The sequence below is a fragment of the Callorhinus ursinus genome, unplaced genomic scaffold (genome assembly GCF_003265705.2).
Source record: "Callorhinus ursinus isolate GAN/ISIS: 27379988/994484 unplaced genomic scaffold, GSC_fseal_2.0 scaffold8, whole genome shotgun sequence".
NCBI lineage: Eukaryota > Metazoa > Chordata > Mammalia > Carnivora > Otariidae > Callorhinus > Callorhinus ursinus.
In genome coordinates, this window is record NW_027397070.1 from 2,681,305 (window position 1) to 2,697,219 (window position 15,915).

Sequence of the window (15,915 nt, forward strand, 5' to 3'; positions counted from 1 at the left end):
GTGTGTGTGTGTGTGTGTGTGTGTGTGTGTGTGTGTGTGTGTGTGTGTGTGTGTGAGATGCTGCCTCTGTTGGGGTAGGGAAGGCCCTGCCATAGTCACTGGTCCTAGGCTGGAGCTGATGCTGGGCACACACAGGTCTTGGCTGCCCTTAGGCCCCTCCTACGCTGGGCAATGGGAAGTTCTGTTCCTCCCCACTTTCCCCAAGACCTGGCATCTACCCAGCCTGGGAAGGGCTGGGCATGGGCTAGGCCCTTTGGGAAGGTCTTGAGGGAAGATGGCTTTTCTGCAAAGGCCCCTCTGCTGGGCACCTGTGGAATAGCATGCCTGGGGCCACTGGAAAGGCAACCTCCGGGGAATGCCGAGAAGTAGGTGGCCTTTGCTTTCTCTCCTGGTCACAGCCCTCTTTCAAGGAGAGGTGATCCTTGGCAAAGTGGATTTGTTTATTCAGGTATGTGTTTTTACATACGTTTATGTGTATATACGTATATACAGGTGTATATGTAGCGTGTATACGTACATATAGATGTATGTATGTCTTGGCACGTATGAGAATGTTGTGCATTGGTGAAGAGGAATAATGGAATATTTGTGTGCATGCTGTGTGCCAGGCACCGAGGCAGACACTTCAATGTCCTATCTCATTCAGTTTAATCCTCACAGCAATACAGGGTAGGTATTTACGTGTCCATTTTGCAGACGTGGGAACTGCAGCGGTAAAAATGCATGTGTGAATGCGGACGAGTGTGCAGGCTCCCGTGTGCGTGTCTGTGCATGTGTCTGAATGTCTGTCTCTTAAATAGGGGTCTGTGTTTGTATGTACAGTTGGGGGTGTGCATCCAACCTCACCCTCCCGGGGGCTAGTGGTGATCCCGGATGGCCCCATAGACGAGGGGAGGGGCTCCTGAGCCCTGGCTCCCTGACTACCAAAGGCAGCATTTTTGGTCCGCACACCTCCACGTGACACTAAGAGTTCATTTTCCCCGAAGGCCTGGCAAGGGAGGGTTGCTGGGTGGTTAGCAGCATCCCTTCTCCCTGCAGGTTCATGGTAAAGTTGGCAGAGGAGACAGACGGGATCATTGTGACCAATGAGCAGCTCCACATCCTGATGAATAATTCCAAGAAACTGATGGTCAAAGATCGGTGAGGTGATCCCAGGGGCTGGAGCCGTTCCTTCCCTGTGGATGTCGGGTAGCCCCTGGCAGGGAGTGCTGGGCCTGGGAGACGGGCCTTGGAGCCGTGCCCACCAGCACCTGCCTGGGAGGAGAGTGGGTCTCAAGCCCCGTCCGGACACCTGGGGGGCGATGGGCCGTGGGTGAGTCAAGGCCTCCTCTATGACCATGTCCCCTCTCTCCCGGATCCAGCCTGCTGCCCTTCACCTTTGCGGGGAACCTCTTCATGGTGCCGGATGACCCCCTGGGCCGTGATGGCCCCACTCTGGACGAGTTTCTGAAGAAGCCAAACAGGTAATGGGCCGGGCCTCCGCTGCCTCCCAGCCCCTCCTGGGATTGACCAGAAACGTCTCGGTGCTAGCCAGCGTTTGTCTAGTGCTTAGCAATGAGCCGAGTGGTTCCATTTTCCAGGTCTTGACACTTCTACCACATATTAATGCATCTGTAAACCACCCGTAGTATGGTTTTCCAGTTTTCCAATTTTGCACACTGCATGCACCCTGCCGCCGTTGGCATTCGTACTCAATGTTTTATTGTTTTTTTTTTTATCCAGATCTATGCCGTGTGAATTCACATGGCTCATTTTAATGGCTGTGTGGTATTCCATTCCATAAGTACCCAACGGATGTATCCAATTTTTTGTTGGGGCTCATTTGACATTTTCCATATCATGCTATCGGCACCGGTGCTGCCGTGGACGGCCTCATTCTTGTTTCCTGGTGAATAAGGGGAGCTGTGCTGGAGTACATTCCGGTGGATTTTCCCCCTATCTATTATCTTTGATTCTCACAACTGGAGTTAGACATACATGACCATTATGCTGGGCCAGGTTTGCAGTAACTCATGCCCTGGTATCTGCCCCCTCTGAGCTACCTTATTCCCCACCTCCTAGTTCCCAGGGCCCAGCAGGGTGTTGGGACAAGGCGTTGCTTCTGGGGCCAGGTCCCTCAGTCTCATTTCCCTGGGTTTGTCTGCTGTACGCTCCCAATCCCTTGTCAGGCCCCGTTCCCTCTTTTTTTTTTTTAAGATTTTATTTATTTATTTGACAGAGACACAGCAAGAGAGGGAACACAAGCAGAGGGAGCGGGAGAGGGAGAAGCAGGCTTCCTGCGGAGCAGGGAGCCCGATGCGGGGCTCGATCCCAGCACCCTGGGATCATGACCTGAGCCGAAGGCAGACGCTGAACGACTGAGCCACCCAGGCGCCCCTCCCTCTCTTGACCTTCCCCTGGCTTCCTCATCGTTGGGGCCGGTTGGAAGTGCCAGTGACTTCACTCCTACCATATCATCGGCTTAGATCTCGTTGGAAATGTTGCTTGGTTAATGAGGTTTTGGTTGGATGAGCCCTCAGGGCACAGCCGAATCTCTGATATGGAGGCCTGGCATATGCTGGAGGTAGAGAAGGCACCGGGGGGTGGGGCAGGGTCCTGACAGAGGCTGTGCCGTGTCGCCTGGCACGCTGGCACTTGGCCCGGCCTCAGGGACACTCGGCCACGGGATGAGGCTCCGCAGATGCGGTTTTCCCCTTGGGGTGCCCCTCCGTCCTCCATGAGGCCCCTTAACGCCTCCGATCTGCTCTTCTGGTGTAGGCTGGACACCGACGTTGGCAACTTCCTGAAGGTGTGGAAGACCCTTCCTCCCAGTTCGGCCAGCGCCTCTGAGCCGAGTGACGGTGCTGCCCCTGCGCCTGCCGAGAGTCTGTGGAACATGGAGCAAGTCATGGAGGAGAAGGAGGAGGGGCAGGATGGGGAGCAGAGCGAGGGACAGGGCGTGCAGGAGCTGCCTGAAGAAGACGCCCTGGACTCCTCCCTGGCATCAGTGTTCAGGGCTGAGTGCCCTTCCCTTTCAGAGGAAATCCTCCGGTGCCTCAGCCTCCATGACCCCCCTGACGGGGCCCTAGACATCGATCTTCTGCCCGCGCCGGCTTCTCCCTACCTGGGCATCCCCTGGGATGGGAAGGCTCCCTGCCAACAGGTCCTGGCCCAGCTGGCCCAGCTAACCATCCCCAGCAACTTCACTGCACTCTCCTTCTTCGTGGGGTTCATGGACTCCCACCGGGATGTCATCCCTGACTACGAAGCTCTCGTGGGCCCCCTGCACAGCCTCCTCAAGCAGAAGCCGGACTGGCAGTGGGACTGGGAGCATGAGAAGGCCTTCCTGGCTCTGAAGCGAGCCCTGGTGTCTGCCCTCTGTCTGACAGCCCCCAACGCCCAGCTGCCCTTCCGCCTGGAGGTGACAGTGAGCCAGGTGGCCCTAACGGCCGTTGTCTATCAGGAGCACTCAGGGAGGAAGCACCCCATTGCCTATACCTCAAAACCCCTCCTCCCCGATGAGGAGAGCGAGGGCCCCCAGTCAGGGGGAGACAGCCCCTACGCTGTGGCCTGGGCCCTCAAACATTTTTCCCGCTGCATCGGGGATGCCCCGGTGGTCCTGGATCTTTCCTACGCCTCCCGGACCACTGTGGGCCCCGAGACGCGGGAGGGCCGCAGGGTTTCCAAAGCATGGTTGATCCGATGGTCCCTCTTGGTACAGGACAAAGGCAAGAGGGCCCTGGAATTGACCCTTCTCCAGGGCCTGCTGGGAGAAAACCGACTGTTGACGCCCGCGTCCTCAATGCCTCGCTTTTTCCAGGTCCTGCCTCCTTTTTCCGACCTGTCCACTTTCGTCTGCATCCACATGTCGGGCTATTGCTTTTACCGTGAGGACGAGTGGTGTGCCGGCTTTGGTCTCTATGTCCTGTCTCCCACCAGCGCCCCCGTCTCCCTTTCCTTCTCTTGCTCCCCTTACACTCCAACCTATGCCCACCTGGCGGCCGTGGCCTGTGGCTTGGAGCGCTTTGGCCAGTCCCGCCTGCCTGTGGTTTTCCTCACACACTGCAACTGGATCTTCAGCCTCCTCTGGGAGCTCCTGCCCCTGTGGAGGGCTCGAGGCTTCCTCTCCTCGGACGGCGCCCTGCTACCTCACCCAAGCCTGCTCTCCTACATCATCTCGCTCACCTCTGGCCTCTCTTCCCTCCCATTCATCTACCGAACCTCCTACCGGGGCTCCCTGTTTGCTGTGACGGTGGACACCCTGGCCAAACAGGGCGCACAGGGGGGCGGCCAGTGGTGGGACCTGCCAAAGGACGTGCCGGTCCCCGCCGTGTCCCCCCACACCATGGGCAAGAGGCCCGACCTGCTGGCGTTGCAGCGGAGCGACGGCACCCTGGCCGAGATCATTGCCAAGCTGCAGGCGGGGCAGAAACTGCCTGGCTCCTCCCCCTTCAGTTCTGTTTTCAGCTCCCTCAGCCTCGACCAGGAGAGCGGCCTGCTCATGTTCAAGGGGGACAAGAGGCCCAGGGTCTGGGTGGTCCCGAGGCAACTCCGGAGGGACCTGATTTTCTCTGTGCATGACCTGCCCCTGGGTGCCCACCAGAGGCCCGAGGAGACCTACAAGAAGTTGCGTTTGCTGGGGTGGTGGCCTGGGATGCAGGAGCATGTGAGGGACTACTGCCGGAGCTGCCTGTTCTGCATCCCCCGGAACCTCACTGGCAGTGACTTGAAGGTCCTTGAGTCTCCCTGGCCCCTCAGGTCCACTGCCCCCTGGTCCACCCTGCAGATCGAGGTGGTGGGCCCCATCACCATCAGCGAAGAGGGCCACAAGCATGTGCTGATCGTGGCCGACCCCAACACCAGGTGGGTGGAGGCATTCCCACTGAAGCCCTACACGCACACGGCCGTGGCCCAGGTGCTGCTGCAGCATGTGTTTGCCAGGTGGGGTGTCCCTGTGAGGCTGGAGGCCGCCCAGGGCCCCCAGTTCGCTCGGCACGTCCTGGTGAGCTGTGGGCTGGCCCTGGGAGCCCAGGCTGCCTCCCTGAGCCGGGACCTCCAGTTCCCCTGCCTGACCAGCTCTGACGCCTACTGGGAATTCAAGAGGGCCCTCAAGGAGTTCATCTTCCTGCACGGCAAGAAGTGGGCGGCTTCCCTGCCCTTGCTGCACCTGGCCTTCAGGGCCTCCTCCGCCCAGGCCACGCCTGTCCAGATCCTGACGGGGGACGAAGCGAGGCTGAGCGAGCCCCTGTGGTGGGAGATGAGCAGTGCCAATATCGAAGGCCTCAAGATGGATGTCTTCCTGCTGCAGCTCATTGGGGAGCTGTTGGAGCTACACTGGCGGGTGGCTGACAAGGCTAGTGAAAAGGCTGAGAACAGGCGTTTCAAGCGGGAGAGTCAGGAGAAGGAGTGGAATGTGGGCGACCAAGTCCTTTTGCTGTCCCTCCCCAGGAATGGCAGCAGTGCCAAGTGGGTGGGCCCCTTCTATATTGGGGACCGCCTGAGCCTGTCTCTCTACAGGGTCTGGGGCTTCCCAACTCCGGAGAAACTGGGGTGCATCTATCCCAGCAGTCTGATGAAGGCCTTTGCCAAGAGCGGCACACCCCTGTCCTTCAAGGTCTTGGAGCAATGACCGGGGTGGTGGGAGAGCCCCCACTCCAAGGTCCTGGGCTTTTGCTGCTAGGCCACCCCCAGCCCCGGGAAGTGGCCTCACAGCCCCCTGGGGGCCTCGGTTGTGCCTTTTGTGGAGAAGTTAATTCACAAAGCTTTGCTGAATTGCCTTGAACTGGGGACAAGTGTCCCTACGGAAACATCCCCAGTTTGGGGTATTGGGAGAATCTGTCAAAGGCTGTGCGATACGGGCCTCTGGCGATTTCACCCTGGGGTAAGGGTAGGCCAGGCTCAATGTCTTTCCCCGAGTATTTCCTTTGTCCTGTCACACGTGGACAGGTATATATATATACACATGCCCCCTAGAATTTTACTTCTGGTGTGCTTCTGGACCTCAAAACCGGAACTCCATTCCCTCCTCTAATGTGGACTCTTCCCCTGAACGTTCAACTGGGGGCTCTTGCCCTTCAAGTTGTCACAGCTGACACAAGTCCATGAGGTTGTCACAGCTCATTCCCAGTCTCATGGCCACCTTCCTCAGGCCAGGCTAGGCCTGCCCAGCTGTCAAGGAGGGGTTGGCAGTTCTGGGCCCGAGGCTCAGCGCTGGGGTACGCCGACCGTCCTGCTTGTCAGCAGGGGAAGGTCGAGGGGAGACAGTCGGCCTACCTCAGTTGGCTCCAGCCAATGGAGACAAGTCCCCGTTCCTTGCTTCAGTGGCATCAACCATATAGAAATCAAGGATCTCGATGCCGAGTGTGGCATCTCCACCTGACAAGCTACTTCAACTAGACCAAGGGGCCCAGGCCTCTTTCAAGGAGGGCAGGGCATCTGAAATGAGCAGTCTGGCACACGGTGATGTGCTGGCGTGGCTCGCCCTCCCAACCCCACCCCAAAGCCCACAGCCCTCTCCTCCTCCCGTGTCTACTGTGCCCTGCATCCCCAGACCCTGCACAGCGTGTGACTGCTTTGGTTGGATCACCCCATCCCCTGCACCTGCCTTCTGTGTAGAGCAAAACCCAGCTCCCTCCGAGCCACTCTCTGCAGAGATCATCTTGTAGGGAGAGTGAATTTCTCCTAGGTGTGTGTGCTTACACTGACCTCTCCGAGTTGCTGTTTCCACCCACAGAGCAGTTCCAGGTGAAGGCCAGCACCGTGTCACTCCAGCAGGGCTTCTGAGTAATTTTATTTCTCCAAAGCTGAGCCAGTCTCCTGGCCCGGCCCAGGTTGCCAAAGCACCTGGCATTGCTAGAGCTCTACCGTCGCGTCCAGTCTGCCTGTTTTGCAGCCAAGGAAAGAGGCCCAGAGGGGGCATCGATGTGCCCAAAGTCACACAGCTACTTGGTGGCTGAGTTGGGACCAGGATTCAGCTTCCCGACTCTCAGTTCACTTTAAACAGGGTTGTGGCGACAGGTTCAAGGGAGAGAATACCTCAGAATCCTCTCTGGTTCCCCACTCCCAGCTCTCGTAGACAAACTGCTTCGATGTTGCCCGTAAACCATTTCCAGCCATTCATTCTGTCCGGGAGAGAATGACTGGGTGACAGCTGAGAAATTGAAAGGTGAGCTGCGGGCTTGTTAGCAGATACCGTCTTTCTCTCTTTTCCCTCCACTCTCTGCTCGCTGGCTTCTCTGCCCCCTCCCTCCAATAGTACGCCAAGCTCCCCTCCGTGCTGGACCCATGTCCTCCCTCCCTCCCCAGCCCCCCAGCTGTTAACCACATTTATGATCTTATACCCTTTTATATGATTTTTTTTCATTCGATTGGTCAATAAATGGATCCAAATGGAGTCAATGTCCGGTTCTTTTTATTTGTTTAAAATTTTTTTAAAATAAAAATTTTATTTATTTATTAGAGAGCGAGCGAGAGAGAAACAGCATGAGAGGGGAGAGAGTCAGAGGGAGAAGCAGACTCCCCACTGAGCAGGGAGCCCGATGCGGGACTCGATCCCGGGACTCCGGGATCATGACCTGAGCCGAAGGCGGTCGCTCAACCAACTGAGCCACCCAGGCGCCCCGTCCAGTTCTTCTTAGCTACGGACTCAATTCTGGGAGTGGGGAGGGTGGGAGGCAGTCGTGGGGGAACCGCTGCCGCACGTTTCCCAGGCTGACTTGCAGAGTTGAAGGCCTGGGCACCACCCTTCCGAGCTCACCTGACCCATGCTCTTATTTCACAGATGGGGAGACTGGCACCTAGCATCGACAGGCGTCAGGTCCCACTGCTGGTTTGCAGCAGGGCTGGGAGGGACTGCATGTTTGAGTCCCCCCCCCCAATTCATCTGTTGAAACCCTAACCCCCAGTAGGATGCTCTTAGGAGGTATTAGATATTAGAGGTATTAGAAGGTATTAGAAGGGCCCTCCGGAGGTAATCAGAGATGAGGTCATTAAGGTGGAGCCTCCATGGTGGGATTAACGTCCTTATTAGAAGAGAAAGATGCTAGTAGTCACTTTAACTCCACCATGTGGGGTACAGCGAGAAGGTGGCCATCTGCGAGCCAGGAAGCGGGCTCTCACCACACACTGGATCTGTCATCATCTTGAATGTCCAGCCTCCAGAACTGTGAGAAACAAATGCCTGTTGTGTAAGCCCCCCAGTCTATGGCATTTTGTTATAACAGCCTGAGCGGACTACGCCAGTTGCATGCCAGCTAACATTTCTCTTCTTCCTGCCCCTGGACTCTTGCTGTTACTGCCTTTCAGGCTCAGAGACCATCCTAATGGTGGCCAAGCTTCCCAAAGTTGGGCTTCTGCTTCTTGCTGCCTTTTTCACCTGCCCCCCAATTTTTTTTTAAGATTTTACTTATTTATTTTTAAGATTTTATTTATTTATTTGACAGAGAGAGACACACAGTGAGAGAGGGAACACAAGCAGGGGGAGTGGGAGAGGGAGAAGCAGGCTTCCCGCGGAGCAGGGAGCCCTATGTGGGGCTCGATCCCAGGACCCTGGGATCATGACCTGAGCCGAAGGCAGACACTTAATGATTGAGCCACCCAGGCGCCCTGATTTTATTTACTTTTAGAGAGAGAGAGAGAGAGAGAGAGAGCACGCGTGAACATGGCGGGGTGGGGGGAGAAGCAGAAGGAGAAGACAATCTCAAGCAAACTCCATGCTGAGTGCGGAGCCTGATGTGGAGCTTGATCCCAGGACCCTGAGATCAAGACCTGAGCCCAGAGCAAGAGTCAAATGCTTAACTGACTGAGCCAACCAGGCGCACATCACCTGCCCAAGCTTCTGTCCAGCACTGGCAGGGGTATGGAGTGGTAGGAAGGAAATGTCCTTCCTGAGAACTCCCCAGTTTGTCTGTACCCTGTCATTCATTATTTGTGGAGCACCTATGTGCCAGGCCCTGTCTAGGTGTGGGGTGGGTAGCAGGTAATGTGAGTGATATGGTCTCTGCCCTTTTGGTACCCACACTCGGGTGAGGGAGATGATTCAAGATGACTCAACAAGCAAATACAGAGCAGGGTGGTAAGAGAGAATGTGGTAGAGGAGCCTGTGGCTCAGGAACCTGGGATCTCAGCTCACAGGCCATTCAGAGAGGTCCTGGTCTTCCCGGCCCCCCTTCACCAAGAGCCATGCACATGCTCTTTGTACAGGGCAGCAAGTGAAAGGCTTTAACTCCTAAGTGGAAGGCTGATCAGAAAGGTGGCTCAGCAAAATCTATTTGCTATTCAGGATGACTTTAAGCCATAATCAGATTTTACCCACATTGGCTTCTGAGCCCTCTGATGGTGAGATTTTTCTTCTTTGCTATGGAACAACTTACAAGGTCTGAGCAGGATTTGTGATTCCTCCTTTCTTTGGGGGGAGTGAATAAAAAATGTCTGTCTACAGTTGAGCATCATGGGCATGGTAGACTACCAGTCACTGCTTCTCTCATTTATACCCATCACGATTTTCCCTTCTTATATGTGGCACTGGCAGGTGGGCTTCCCCAAGTCTCTAGCAGAGAAATTACAAAACAGCCATTATGCAGATAGTCCCATGATGTAACACAAGCTGTAAAGACAAAGAACGTTCCACCCTGTATCCTGTTCCCATGTTAAAACTTACATAAACTAGCTGGTGAGATTAGGACCGCTCAGCTTTGCTATACCATGCTTTCTGAGCAACCAGTTACTAAGTCCTTGTGTTCAGGGTAAAAGTGAACACATCCGAATGAAAGAAGTTTTGTAACAGGTAAGTGGCCACTATAAAACAAAACAAAAGTCCTACCTGCTTCTTAAAGATTGCCCAAGAATCTTTGGGACATGCACCAGTTTTAATTATTTACTAATCCAAGTGGTAACAGTCACTTACATATATAGAGCACTTGCTTTGTGCCAGGCACCGTTCTAAGTGTTTCCCAACCCTGTGGAGTAGATCTAATTCTTTTTTCCATTGTGTAGACTCTTGGCCCAGAGGTCACTAAAATGTTTGTGGACTCAACACATTTTGAGGCACAGAGAGGTTGTCACAGAAGGTCACATGCAGCTTCTAAGTGAGAGGCTCCCGCGCCACCATCTTAACCGCTATGCTCACTGCTTCTCACTCGAGTATATTCACTTGGTTGCTAGAGTTACTCCCCCCCCCCCCCCCCTTCCATTTGTGGCTCTCCGTCTTTCACTAATGTGTTATACAGGGTCAGTTAAGATTTCTCCATTTCAGGTTGGTCCAGATTAAGATGCTTTACAAACTAAAACAGGTCCTGATTTACCTCAGGTGGGCCCAAGAACGATTCTCTTGGTCCTGATAAATTTTGACTTGAAAGCCATGCCTTCTTTTTCTGTGGTGTGATGAGAAAACAGTGATTTTTGAATTGCTGCTTGGCTATTTCGCAGTACGGCAACCTGGCTCATGCCCAGAGGCTGGGCCATTTTCAAGGATCAGAGCTCAGGATGCCGTGCTCCTCCCACCTCCACCCCGCCCCAAGTTCCCACTTTGCTTTTCCTGGGGCACCTTTTAAAATAACCACTTAGAGTTGAGTCCACAAACATTTTAGTGATCTCTGGGCCAACCACCTTATGATTAATAGGTGCTTGTTACCCTGCTCTTTACCTCCTGCTCGCTCACTCATGACCAGTGATAGACGACTGCCCTTCCCTTGGTTCATTGAGTGAACCCCCACCTCCAAGTCTGGGATTTGTAAGTAATAAATCTTGTGTCTTTTCTTCCTTTGTGTGCATGTACTGAAACTGCACCTCCAGTGAAAATGGCCCTGGGGTTTTCATGCCCCTGAGGTGAAAGCTCAGACAGGGAGGGAGCGACCTGCCTACGACGTCCATGTGGGTGGCTTGTGCCTCCTCATTCAGCAGGTCATAAGCTGCGTAGTTTTAATTTAATATACCAGCTCCAGGTCCCCCAACAGAGGATGATGCCGCTTTCCCTCCGCTAGTACCTGGTGCTACTTGGTAAGCCTCCACATTCTTGCAGATGGTGAAAATGAAGCAGGAGAGTTTGCTGAGGCTGGACTGCCAAGGATCTCAAAAACCACACAAAGATATGTCTCATTCTGAGACTCACACCCCATCCCCTAAAGGGCTTTAGGCAGTGAAGCTCATTTACAAAGATCATTATGGCAGCCCCACTGTGGAGAAGGGGTGGAGGGAGGTGAAACTGGAGGCCAAGGGATAAGTTAGGAAGCTTTTGGGGAACTAGGGTCACTTGGGTGGCACAGTCGGTTAAGCATCCAACTCTTGATTTCGGCTCAGGTTATGATCTCAGGGTCGTGGGATCGAGCCCTGAGTCGGGTTCCATGCTGGGTGTGGAGCCTGCTTAAGATTTTCTCTCTCCCTCTCCCTCTGTCCCTCCCTCACCCCCCAAAAACACAACCCCCCAAAAAACAACAACAACAACAAAAGGTTTTGGGAAACTCCATCTGGGAGATTGGTAGTTTGAGCCAGGGTGGATGGAAAACAATGGATGGAACCCATGGGTGTAAGTGATTGGCTATAAGGGAGAGGGGAGGACTGAGGACAATGGCTAGCGCTGGGTTAGGGCAACTGGGAGGTTCCATTTACAGAGAACAGACACACAGAGAGAACAGATCTAGGAGGGAAAGTCTATCATTTTAGGAGGTCGACTTTAAGGTGGGCTGTCCAAGGTATGAGTCTGAAACTCAGGAGGGAGATCAGGGAGAAAGATAACAAATGTGGAAGCTGTCAGCACATGGATGAGAGTGTGTCAGGACGGAAGGAATCTTAGGGCAGAACCTTGAGGAAAACCAACATTTAAGCCATGGGCAGAGGTAGAGGAGCCTGGAAGAGAAACTGGAGCCTGGGCCGAGAGTGGAGGGCAAGGCCAGAAGGCATATAGTCAGGGAAACCAGTGCAGAGAATTCTCGTAAGAGGGTGAGGTCAACAGGGCCAAATGTGAGGGAGAGCCCGAATAACAGTGGGCACAGCAAGCGTCCACTGACTTTAGTGACACAGAAGTTGTGAGTGAGCAGCTGAGAGCAGTTTAGGTGGAGCAGTGGAGGCCACAGTTGACTTAAGAGGTGGGAAACTGGTGAGCATAAATATTTGACTTTAAAGAGGAGGAGAGATGGCACCAACTAGCCTTGGGGGCATATAAAGCCGAGGACAACTCTATACCTACAACTATTTCCATACCCATCTTTTTCTCTTTCAGGTTTAAGATACTTGAGTCTAGTTAGCTGCTGAAGGGAAGGAGTAGAGAGGGAGAAGTTACACCTACACGAGAGAAGCGAGGAAAAGAAAAGGGGATGTCTGCAGGAAGTGAGCTTCGTGACTGGTGGATGGAGATGGCAGCCCTGACAAGAAGAGGGACCCAGCTTCTGCTGAGCCAGATAGGACGAAGCAGGGCTGAGAGCGGTGAGTTTCTAGATGTGGTGGTGGGAAGGGTTCCTGCCTGGTGTTTCTGCTGCTTCTGTGAAGGGGACTGTCTGCTGCTGACAATGGGGCGGAGTTGGTGGTGTAAAAGGTTTCGGGAGAGAACAGAAGGCTCCAGTTGGATGCTGGGGAGGATGAGGAGAACACCTGGCAGAGGAAACCGCAGGAGACTTGGACGGAGGCTTGAGGACCAGGCGTGGCTGGACACCATGAGTTTAGATCTATAGCGCATCTTTCAGTGGCGGGACTTTCTCTGCCACAACCAGCTGCCAGGACGTGGGCATAGGAAGGTAAAACAGCTGGATTCTATTCTTAGGATCCTTAAAGTCTGAGGAGCTTTTTGTACCTGGAGAGGAACACTAACCACCATCTGTGCTTTATTTGTTGTTTAATCTATTTACCTTGTAAACCTACTTAAGCAAAATTGTCTAAACATTTAAACACGATTTATACACCAAATAAATCAAAATCCATGTATTTTACAAATCAAATGATTTAAACATTGGTTGTAAACTTAAATCCTCATATATATTTCGATAGGATCACCAATTTAATGTATTAACTTCTCTAAAAGCATGATTTTGGTAAAGCACACACATCTTACTAGGACCATGACGTTTATTACACCTACACTTACACTTATTATAAAAATGGGTTTGTAGACCCAAGAGATGGATACTATCTCAGTTTAGCCATCCAAAAAAAGAAACTTATCCCAGTGCAGATGAAGTTTTGTATTACTAATCAACGAATTCTTGGTTGGGACCTGGGAACTGGATCCCCTTCTAAAATGACTGAAATCAGAGCCAGTGTTTACCTTGAATAGCATGGGAATTCCTCAAGCCCACACTTTTTCCACATGATTAGTGCGTTGTAGCTGGATGCCTTTCCTTTAGATGATGCCATCTTTAAATTTAATGACGAGGATATTCCAAAAATGTCCATATTCCATGCAGATGTTCCCAAAATGTCCATGCCCTGATCCTTGGAAACTTGAATTATGTTTCATGGTAAAACGGACATTTTCATATGTAATTTAGGTTAAAATAGGGAGATTATCCCGGATTTTCTGGGTGGGCCCAATCTAATCATGTGGTCACTTAAAATCAGAGAACTTTCTCCACTGAAGTCAGAGACATGGCTGGGTCAGGGAGATTCAAAGTGTACGAAGGGCTTGGCCCAACATCATTGGCTCAAAGATGGTGGATCTCAGTCCTACAGCCATAAGGAACTGAACTCTGAATGAGCTTGAAAGTGGATTCTTCTCCTTCAGCAAGGAAGGCAGCCTTTGCTTTTGACCTTATGAAACCCCAGATAGAGAATCCAGTCATGCTCTGCTGGACTTCTGACCCACAGAAAACTTTGAGATAATGGATAGGTGTTGTGTTAAGCTGCTAATTGTGTGGTAATTTGTTACGCAGCAATGGAAAACCAATACAACAACTTCACTGTCATTATTGACAAATTTCTGTAGCCCATTTGCACTTTTAAAAACATCTAGTTATTTTCCCCCAATATGCAGTTTCCTCTTTTTCCTCATTATAAAACTTCTAATGTTTAGCTGAGCAGAGCTGCCTGGAATAAAGACTCTACCTCCTAGCCTCTCTCCCTGGCCTGGTGTGGCCAGGTGTGACTAAATTCTAGCCAGTGAGATGCAATTGGAATGTGGGATGCGTCTTTTCAGAAGGCTTCTGTAAAGGAAAGTGTGCCCTTTCTTCCTTCCTCCTTCCTGGGGGCCTATAAGGCTGATGTAATGGCTGGAATGCAAGGAGCCATGTTGGGCCACGAGATGGCATGCTAACGATGGTAGAACTGCAAGAAGGGAAACAGCTGTGATCACCATGAAACTGCAATCCGGCTCTAGACTCTTTTTTTTTTTTTAAAGATTTTATTTATTTATTCGACAGAGAGAGAGAGAGCGAGAGCAGGAACACAAGCAGGGGGGGGGTGGAGAGGGAGAAGCAGGGCCCCTGCCGAGCAGGGAGCTGATGTGGGGCTCGATCCCAGGACCCTAGGATCATGACCTGAGCTGAAGGCAGATGCTTAACAACTGAGCCACCCAGGCGCCTCGGGCCCCAGTTTTTTTTTTTTTTTTTAAGATTTTATTTATTTATTTGAGAGAATGAGATAGAGAGAGAGAGCATGAGAGTGGGGAGGGTCAGAGGGAGAAGCAGGCTTCCCGCGGAGCAGGGAGCCCGATGCGGGACTCAATCCCAGGACCCCGGGATCATGACCTGAGCCGAAGGCAGACGCTCAGCGACTGAGCCACCCAGGCGCCCCCCTAGATTCTTTATGTGCGAATTCTTCTATGTGAGACAGAAATAATCTTCCTTGGTTAAGCCATTATTATTTTGGGTTTACTCTTACTGAAATCTCATTGTAATTAGTATCGTAACATAGAGGCTCCCTTTCCCAAGAGATGAAGGATCAAGTTTGAGCTGTGAGCAGTTATCTTTTAGACGTTTGACTAATTCATCATCTTGCAACACACTGTTGGACTCCCTTTCTTCCTAGTTGTAATATATGACCAGATGGTGCCAATCAGTCTTCTTCATTCTTGACACAGTTCCAACTTTCTCTGGAATTACTCACAGCTCTACGTGTCCACCCCTCCCTACTTATACAGATAAAGAGAAATGAGTGTACCTTATGAAGAGATAAAATACCTACTATTTTTATACTCTTCTACTTATCAGAATTAACTAAAAATATACCATTATATTTGTTCTTCTCCACTAGGTATATTAACTATCTTTTTGGATATTTTATAGTGACTGTTTCCTTTTTGAATATCACTCCAGAGTCATGGATTTTAAAAATTCACCTTGTTCTGATTAATTATATTATTTTCCTTTTTTAAAAAATTAAAAAAAAAAATTTCGGGACGCCTGAGTGGCTCAGTCAGTTAAGCGTCTGCCTTCAACTCAGGGCATGATCCCAGGGTTCTGAGATCGAGTCCCGCATTGGGCTCCTTGCTCAGCGGGGAGCCTGCTTCTCCCTCTGCCTCTGCCTCTCCCCCTGCTTGTGCTCTCTCTCTGTCTCTCTCTCTCTGACAAATAAAATCTTAAAATTTTTTTTTTAATTTAAGATTTTATTTATTTGAGAGAGAGAGCGAGAGAGAGCATGAGTGGGGCTAAGGACAGAGGGTCAGGAAGAGGGAGAAGCAGACTCCCCACTGAGCAGAGAGCCCAATCCCAGGACCCCGAGATCACGAACTGAGCTGAAGGCAGGTGCTTAACCGACTGAGCTACCCAGGTGCCCCTATTATTTTCCTTTTGATGATCAAATTGTCACAGCATGTCATTTGGGAGCATTTTAAGACGGATTCCTTTGCCTTTTCAGCTCTACCTTTACAGTTTAAAAAATATCCTTGCTTTTTGTCATTAACAACATGTTCCAGGCCTAGAGTTATTTAAGACATGGAGCTATTTATTCTCTAAGGAACACTGAGTTCTATTTATTTATTTATTTATTTATTAAAGATTTTTATTTTTGGGTGCC

The 15,915-nt window shown here is 51.7% G+C and overlaps 1 protein-coding gene across 1 annotated transcript in view; it reads left to right on the forward strand.

Moving 5' to 3' along the window:
* The window catches only part of NYNRIN (NYN domain and retroviral integrase containing), a 20,331-nt gene extending 12,977 nt beyond the window's left edge, over positions 1–7,354 (forward strand). Inside the window, exons 7-9 of the mRNA XM_025870239.2 lie at positions 1,039–1,140; positions 1,362–1,463; positions 2,758–7,354. Coding sequence (XP_025726024.2) covers positions 1,039–1,140; positions 1,362–1,463; positions 2,758–5,608 — 3,055 coding nt within the window. The 3' untranslated portion in view covers positions 5,609–7,354. The remainder of the gene's footprint in view (positions 1–1,038; positions 1,141–1,361; positions 1,464–2,757) is intronic.
* The last annotated feature ends 8,561 nt before the right edge of the window (positions 7,355–15,915 follow it).